General features: G+C 32.5%; 1 protein-coding gene across 1 annotated transcript; it reads right to left on the bottom strand.

The window, feature by feature from the left end:
• Positions 1 to 6,502: 6,502 nt before the first annotated feature.
• On the bottom strand, positions 6,503 to 7,444 carry LOC311175293 (olfactory receptor 4F6-like; the record flags this gene model as incomplete). Its single annotated transcript, XM_084240190.1, has 1 exon — positions 6,503 to 7,444. The coding sequence occupies one exon, from the start codon at positions 7,442 to 7,444 to the stop codon at positions 6,503 to 6,505; it is 942 nt and encodes a 313-aa protein (XP_084096316.1).
• Positions 7,445 to 9,380: the final 1,936 nt, after the last annotated feature.

Below are 9,380 nucleotides of genomic sequence, written 5' to 3'. Positions count from 1 at the left end.
GATTTCATATAATAGTTGTCTTTATTTCATTTTGCATAATCTCCTCCAATTTCATTGACACTGTCAAAAATGGCAAATTTTCCTGATTTTTTTAAGGTTGAATAACATCCCCACTTGTATCATTTTTTACTTTACCCATTAAAGGACATTTAGGATGATTCCCTATCTCAGCTATTGTGACATGCTGAAATGAACATAAATATGCAGATACTTCTTGGTGATACTAATGTCAGTTACTTTGGATATATACCCACCATGATATTGGTGAATCATGTTTTAGTACAATATTCAATTTCTTGAAAAACCTCCATAATGTTTTAAGTAATGGCTGTGCAGTTTTACATTTCCACAAAATGTGCTGAGGAGATTGCTCACCTCCATATACTACCAACCTTTCCTCTTTTTTTTTTTTTTTTGAATTTCATTGAGGTAACACTGGTTTATACTTTCTGTGATCCAGAGGTATAGGGGCACAGTCAACCTTGCAAGGATGTTTGCATCAGCTAGGTTGTACCCAATCAGGAGTAATGAAGCACACTTGAAAGCATATACTAAGTAATAAGTAACACAGAGATCCAATAAAGGGTGAAGAATGTGATCACAGGAAGGCTTCTCTGGTGGCGCAAGAGGATAAGTCTCAGCACTATGAAACTATTTGCAGTCACTGCAGTATGAGTTCGATCCCCAGCCATGGAACTAACCTATATGGCATAGCAGACCTCTCCTAACTTGCCCCCTGCTCCCCTCAGCAGTATATTTCAGTCAATCTACCTGTTCTGTTCCCTACTCTGTCTCTGGTGAATCATCTCACCCCCTGCAACTCTGGCCTATATCCTAGTTCTTGTATGCATAAATAAATAAATCTTTAAAAAAAAAGAATATGGTCACAGGGATATAAGTGCAATTTCTGAACAAAATGTTCTGGAAAATAAATTATCTGGTCTAAGGGTAAATCCTAAGAAATAGCATTTAAAAAAAAAGAACAACACATCTCTGAATGTTTGAAAACTTGTTTGCATGTTTAATTCCAAATAGTCCCATGAGTTACTAAGCAATTCCTTTATTTTCATAAATTAAGTTGTAATTCTGTAACCTATAAAATAAAAAGATGTAGCCTATCAGAAATATTGCAATCATAATTTCAATAAATATGAGATAATTTATGAACTTCCATAGAATATTTCTGGCTCTTAGACTATGATGTGAAATGAAAATTTAGAAATATGAACTTATTTTATTCTGTAAGCATTCAGAAGAATCTATCACATACCATACTCCTTAGTAATCATAATTAGTAACAAAATTAGTCAAGTATAATAGTCACCTACTTCAGTTGGCTCTTTAACACAATTAACATAATCATGAAGCCATGTTTGTTGGTAATGGGATTACTAGCATTCCATTTAACATTCACAGGCAGCTCAGCACTGCATTCATGCCTAAGGACAAACCAAGTCAATTCCATGAGCCCTATTTGAGTCTATTTCCTGGGAGTAATTCAATTAAAATTTTCTTAGGAGACAAAAACTACATTAGTCATTTTAATGAAATAATTGCATTTAAGGTGGTGAACTAGGTGTTGAAGAATTAAAAATTAATGTTTTAAATGTCAACTGAAGTAAAACATACCAGCTCAGGGATTATTAAAGAGTTTGGTTTCATTTAAACTTAGAGTTTGGTATTATTAAAAAGAAAAGAGTTTAATATTATTAATCTTAGAAACTTAAAAAGGGTGCCCATGAACTTGAAACACTTTTGAAAACAGGGCAGTGGCTGTGTTAGTAATTTTGAGAATAAACATTAGCTTCCTAAACCAATTAATATGTCACCTTCTGGTGATATGTTAAAAACAAAAAGCATTTATGTAAAATGCTTAAAAGTATCTTACACATAACAAAAACACAAATTCCAAATGTTTTCAAAGGCTATCCATTATTATTAATATAAAAGTCAGAGACATTTTGGGTCCTCCCTCCATAACAGATAATACAGTTTCTGTCTGCCATCCGCACCTCATGTCATCCTCCAATGGCATCTAAGACTTCACAGGCCATGGAAGAAAAAAAAATGCAGATGACAAAATCTTAGAAATAAATAGTATATTTCCAGATAATGGGTGTACTATTTACTATGTCTGTCTGTCTGTATGTATGTATCTTAGTCTGTGGTTTCCTTAAAAAAAAAAAAAATCCAACAGAGAGTCAACAAAAGAAAAATTACATAAAAAAGACTTCATCAAAACTAAAGCCCAAAAATAGATGACTGGATCAAGAAGATGTGGTACATATATACCATGGAATATTACTCAGCATTCAAACAAGATAAACACATGCAATTTGCTGCAACATGGATGGCGCTGGAAGGGATCATGCTCAGCGAAATAAGCCAAAAAGAAAAAGAAAAATACCGGATGGTCTCACTCATAGCAGGAATCTAGAAAACTTAAATAAGGGACCAGGAAAATGAATAACTATAAGAAAGTGAAAATCAAAATCAACAAAAAACTATGAACCAGAGACACTTTTAGGGGGGCGGGGGCGGGAGGGGAGGGATTGGGGTCAGAATGGGGGGCTGCAATTGTATGGGGAATATAACAATAAAATTTATAAAAAAAAAAAAAACTAAAGCCTTTTGCATGTTAAAAGATATAGAGGAGAGAGCATTTAGTAAATCTTGTGTCTTAGAAGGGTCTGGTGGTGGGATGAATGGTGGTCCTCAAGAAGCTATGTCTATATCCTAATTCCTGAAACTGCAAATGTGACCTTATTTGGAAAAGGAGTCTTTGCAAATATGAGAATCTTGAAATGAGAGCATCCGGGAGAACTTGTGTGGGTCCTAGTTCCAATAACAAGTGTTCTAATAAGAGACAGAAAACAAGAATACATATTAGAAGACTATGAAAATAGAGGTAGAGATTAGGGTTATGCAGAGTCTGAGAAGGGGCATAGCCCCTCCAATATATTGCTACCAGATTTCTAAATCCCAAAACGGAGAAAGAATAAATCTGCTATCCATTCACCAGCCTGGCACTGATGAACGGCTAAAAGTGGCATATTCATGCAATAGAAAATAATTTAGCCATAAAAATGAATGAAAAACTGATACATGTTACAATATGGGTGACCTTGAAAACATTACATTACGTGAAATAAGTGAGACACAGAAGGGTTACACAGTGCAATTCCACTTCTATGAAATGTCAAGATCAGTCAAATCTATAGAGACAGAAAGTGAATTCATGGTTTCTGGGAAATAGGAGGATAAGGGAAGTGGGCTTAATTGTTAGCAGGTATAGTGTTTCTACTGAGTGATGGGAATGTTTTTAAAAGCAGAAAAAACAAGCAGGAAATATTATATGTCCAAAAGTTAAGGAGCAAGGAATACAAATTCACACACCACGGATTTTCTCTATTTATTAATTTTATTGTTACATGAAAGTTAAAATTAAGATTAAGTATGATAGAAATATGTAAAGATTTAACTTGATTCCCAATTTTGTTTTTAAAAATCTTCTCAATCAGGCATAAAGTGTTTTTAAAAATTCACGCACTCAACAAGCTTTCGTCGACTGCGTTTGAAAGGACCTATTATATATAAAATATTTTTCATGGTTTGGCATGAAAACCTCAACTGCCTTTAGGAATGAAGTCTTTAGTGAAATCAGTAGACATTAAGTAACCACTGGTGTAAACAGTTACAGATGTATTTGAAGAAGTGTATGCTTCATTATTGGGTTATAAAATCATATGTGTGTATATATATGATTGTATATATGTATATGTATATATATGTATACATATATAACCATATTTCAAGAATATATGGTTAGTGTAATTATAAATTTGATTTTTTTTACCTTACATGGAGAAAAAAAAATTTTTGCTACATTTTATGTTCGACTGTCATAGATTAAAAAGTTTGTCAATGCCTCTTCACAGATCTGACTTTTATGTCAATTGTTTTGCTTGCTTGTGTGTAATTTTGAACACGTCTTTCATAATATTGTCCTTATTTTTACTTGCTCTTTTTAAATTTTTTATATTTATTTTAGTAAATTTACTACAAAAATTTGAAACTTGCTTTAGTGTCTAGATTTCATTAAGGATTGTCATTCCTTTACTTCAAAGAACATCGGGCTTCCACTATTTGAGTTGCAAGTTCTGAAAACTACCTATTGCTAAAGAGAAAAATCAACACATTTTTATTTTTTCTACCCCTTTCCCAACAAAATGTTTAATTTATTAGAGATTAACATTACATACTATTCTTTCATGTGGAGCCTCACTTTTGTTTAAATACTAAATCTATTATATAATCTACACAATTATTAGCACCAGCATTGCTGAAGGGTCCCCAAATAGCTCTTGATTGCATGGAGTTAACTTTTTACAAGATTCCTCAGAAAATGATTATTATACATATAACATCTGACAAAACCTTCCAAGCTTAAAATTATTTCTCTATTATTCTGATACATTTGAAAGACTGACTACACACTAAATATTTATCTCACATTGTATTTCCTTGAATATTGTGAGAGACAACGTGGTTTCATTGTTGCCTTTTGAGATTATTAGTAAGATCTCAGATGACAACATGATTTTGATTCCTATTTAGGTAACGTGACTTTTTGATACCACCAGGCTCAAAAGAAATTCAGAAATGGAATATTCTGAATTCAAAATATTTTCAAACTATCCCATACTTTATTAGGTTATCTCTTTAGAATTAACCATATAAGACATTTTATATTAATTGTAATTTTGTCCATTATATTCTTCTTTGAATATCTAGTAGTTTATTCTTCGTTTATGAAATGATTTTGTCAAGTTTAAATTCAGTTCTGAGGGTCTCCCTGGTGGTGCAGGGTTTAAGATGCAATCTATGAAGCAATCCACAGCCACGGCAGCAGGAGTTCGAATCCTGGCCGGCAGGGAGAAACCCACATGGCAGGACAGACCTCTCCTGTCTTGCCTGCTGCTCCCCTCAGCAGTGCATTTCGGTCCGTCTGCCTGTTCTGTTCCCCACTCTGTCTCTGGTGAATTCCCCACTCTGTCTCTGGTGAATTCTCTCATCCTCCTATGCACCTCTGGCTGTACCCCAATTCTTGTATAAAATAAATAAATCTTTAAAAATAAATAAATAAATTCAGTTCTGAGTTTAATTTGGCTTTTATTTTTAGATATTTCCATTCAAAATTTTAAATTTGTGATTCTTTTGTATCTTCAATTGCAGTTTTAATTCAATTTATTTTAAATTGGAATATTATCATATTGTTTTATCACTTGATGGTGGAATCTGTTGCACTGAAAAGATTTCAATTGGATAAATATTAAAGGTGATCCATATCCGAGGACATCTCATTAAAAAAAAAAAACTGAAATTTTGATGACAGAGAATTTTGATTAGAAATATTTAAAATTTGAGATGTTTAGTCTCAAAGGGAAGATTTAACCCCTAAATTTAGAAGACACCACGGGAGATTTCTTCTGTACAATTCAGACTCAAAACAAGGAAAATATAGAAACTGTGTAATGAAACAAATTGCATCTCATATAGGAATACTATTTCAACAACCAAATATTTTCAAGACATTGTTTTGCATATGTTGGTGTCTTTTGAGGCTTGACTTACAATTGAGACTTAATGAGAAACAGAGTTGGTTGGTCAGTACTGCATTTCATCCAATATCAAGCAATACAACATTTGAGATTTCTCTCTTTGCTCGAATATTTTTTAGATCTCCCTCTTGTTTTCATCTCTATGACTGAATGCATTTTCTTAATTCAATGATATCACTGTGCATATTTAGAGGTAATATTTAAGGATATTATGAGAGAAAGAAGACATAATTTAACTTCTTAGGTACCAAACTTAAAAAAAAATTCAGTCCTTTAGTCATTAGCATAATAAAAGGGTGGAAAAAATTTTAAACTCTAAAAATTGCATCACAAAATTTTTCTACATTTTGTACTTTCCTGCATATTTGACTAATATACAAAATTTAATCTAACAAATTACTTTTCCTTTCAAAATTATATTCATGTGACTGAGTAATTTTAGTAACATCAGTCACAAAGGAAAAGGAGCAATAGCAAACCCAATGAACATCAAAAATGATCCTCCATTGCATAGCCAAAAATACCAGAACAAATCATTCTCTTCAAAGGTGATATTTTCTGTATGATTATTCAGGAAAACATTAAGAAGGAAGAACAGATCTGAATATATAGCGGGTGGTCTGGATTTCATTTTCAAAAGTATTTATTCTACAACAAAATGTAGATCAGAGTGCTTTCCATAATTTGAAAATATAAATACTATGTAAAATTGATTCTACATAGTAATTAATACTATAAAGTTATATGTAAATAACTTGGAATGATTTCACCAAGATTATTTGACCTCATGAACTAAAGACAATAAATTGTCTCAGACAATATGTTTTAAAAATTCAAGTTCACAATAGTATTTCAGAAGATACCATTTGTGCTAATGTGAGCTATTTAGGAAAGCTTCTCAAACTCAGTAACTGACTACTCAGTTTCCTCATTGATGTCTTCATATCTTTGTTTCTCAATGTGTAGATGGCAGGATTCAGAATGGGTGTAATCAAATAATCCAAAACAGCTAGAAACTTATCCCCTGGCACTGGGGGAAACGGCCATATGTATAAAAACAAGATTGGCCCAAAGAATAAAACCACTACAGTGACATGTGCTGACAGAGTAGAGAGGGCCTTAGACAAACCAGAAGGAGAGCTTTTCCATACAGTGACCAGAATGTATATATAGGAAACAGTCAATAAGGAGAATGTCCCCATGGAAATGAACCCACTGTTGGCAGTCACCATAAATTCCATTTTGTATGTGTCCATGCAAGAAAGTTTGATAAACCAAGGAAGGTCACAGTAAAAGTTATCTATCTCATTAGGACCACAGAAAGTCAAATGAACCACAAAGGCTAGCTGGACCACAGAGTGAATGAGGCCTACAACCCAAGCAAAAGCTACAAGCAATATGCATATTCTTGGGTTCATGATAGTCAGGTAGTGGAGGGGCTTACATATGGCCACATATCGGTCCAAGGCCATGGCGATGAGCAGCACCATCTCAGATGCACCCATGAGATGAAGGACAAATATCTGCATGACACACCCTGGGAAGGATATGGTCTTCTGTCCTGAGGACAGGTTAGAAATCATCTTGGGAACAGTTGCAGAAGAAAGACAGAAATCAATAAATGAGAGATTGGCTAAAAGGAAGTACATGGGGGAATGTAAACGAGGATCAAATATCACAGCAAGCACCACAAGGAAGTTTCCCAGAAAAATTGTTACATAAAATACTGTAGAGAAGAAAAGGAGGAAATGTTGCATTGGGATGGAGGCAGAAAGTCCAAGCAATACAAATTGAGACACTTCAGAGTAATTTGCTTCATACATTAGCTTTTTTTCTTGTGATGCCTAAAACAACAAAAGCAAAAGAACATTTTTTATCAAACATTAATATATAATGAACATTGAGTAATTCAATAATATTGTCTCTCAAATAAAGGAGACATCTTCACTAACAAGCACAAGGGTTTTGAAAATGTTATCCATTCATATCTCTATTCAGCTAATATCCCCAGTGAGTATAACTAATATTCCTAATATGTGTCTCTTATGTGACAGGCACTATGCCAACTTCTGAGCCAAAACACTAATTTTGATTGAGGGAATTTATAGGTTAATGATGGATGTAGACATTAATAGCTTTAAATAACAATACAATTCACAGGACTGATGTAAAGGAAAAGGCAGAGTACTATCAGGACAGGTGACTCATCACATCACAGAGGTGCTTTTTCACACACTGCTAATTAACTAGCAATATTACTGAAAAGAAAATGGAATAGCCCAGACGTGGACATGCTGTGTGCAAAGACCCTGAGACAGGAAGCTTATGGGAAAGAAGACAAATGACTGTGATTAGTTGAAAATAATAGGCCAGACAGGATGGAATCTTGCATCCATAATGAGAACTCTGCCTTCATCCTAAAAGCAATAGATAGTATGGACACTTAAGCGGAGGGTTCACCATATTTCTGCTATAAGTAACAAAAGTTTCCATGTAAATAATGGAATGAAAGATCTACAATTAACTTAGTGTTATGTCTCAGGAGACTACGGAAGACATATTTCACATAAGTGTGGACAGGGTGACTTATTTAAGCATGGTGCCCACACAAGTAAAACTTGGAAAATCAGATCTCTGCCTCTCAACATAAAGTCAGTAACTCAACTGAATATTGAAATGTTAAACAGTGCACATTAAGATGGAAAATCCATTGTAAGCAGGACCTATTATAAAAAAAATCAGGGAGAAAATAATTGATAGTGTTAAAACATTAAAATCACAGCAAATTGTGCACATATATAAATAAATATTGTGTATAAATATACACATGTAAATAACTTTTTATATTTGGAGGCATAAATACTATCAATGAAAGTAAAAAAACTATAGAATTTACTTGTAAAATATCACACTGGTGATTGTTTTTAATATAAAATTAATTTCTTCAAAATGTTAAAAGTATGAAATACCAAGTTTAAAAAATGAGTAAAACATATGAAGACTTTGACAAAGGAAGAAATCTCTTACTCAATAAATATATGAAAATGAAAACTGCCATTATAAATCAATTAAATATAAATAGGACCTAGGGGTACTGCTGTGTACTATCAATTTTTAGAATTTTAAAAATGGATATATCATGGTTGTGACTATAAAAAATGAACACTTATTCCCTGATAATGACAGTGAAAATTGATACAACTTTCCAAGAAGACACTTTCCAAATAAATATAAAAGTTTAAAACTTCTCTTAACTTATGAATAATAGTTAAGATATTTCATTTAGAGTAATAATGAGTGATAGTTAAAAATTAAGGTATGAGGTACTGATTAGACCAATGTTTATTTTAAAAATCTACAAATAGAATAATGTTCATGATAGAGAATTAACAAGTACTCCAACAACAAAGGCAATCAACTTCATATATTAAGAAAAAATATTAATTTATGTCCATAGTGGATGCTGAGTTATAGGCCAATATTTAAAATACACCTATTGAGAAAAAGAATAAATAACAAATATGTAGGTAATCAATTTTTAAAACCCATATCTGTTTAAAAATTAGAATGATGTCAATATTTAATCCTAATATTAAATAGTTCATCTCTGTCTTATATGCATTTATTAATTTGAACTATATGAAATGATTCCTAGTAAGTAAAAAGATGGTCAGTTATCAATTTGAGAGTTCAATATGATATCCCAACTCAATTTTTCTTTATACAATTGAAACTGTTTGATATTTAAGTATCCAAATT

This window comes from Talpa europaea (assembly GCF_964194135.1).
Source record: "Talpa europaea genome assembly, chromosome: 8".
In the NCBI taxonomy this organism is placed as follows: Eukaryota; Metazoa; Chordata; class Mammalia; order Eulipotyphla; family Talpidae; genus Talpa; species Talpa europaea.
Note: the sequence above shows the minus strand (reverse complement) of the source record. Positions and strands in the feature narration are given on the sequence as shown.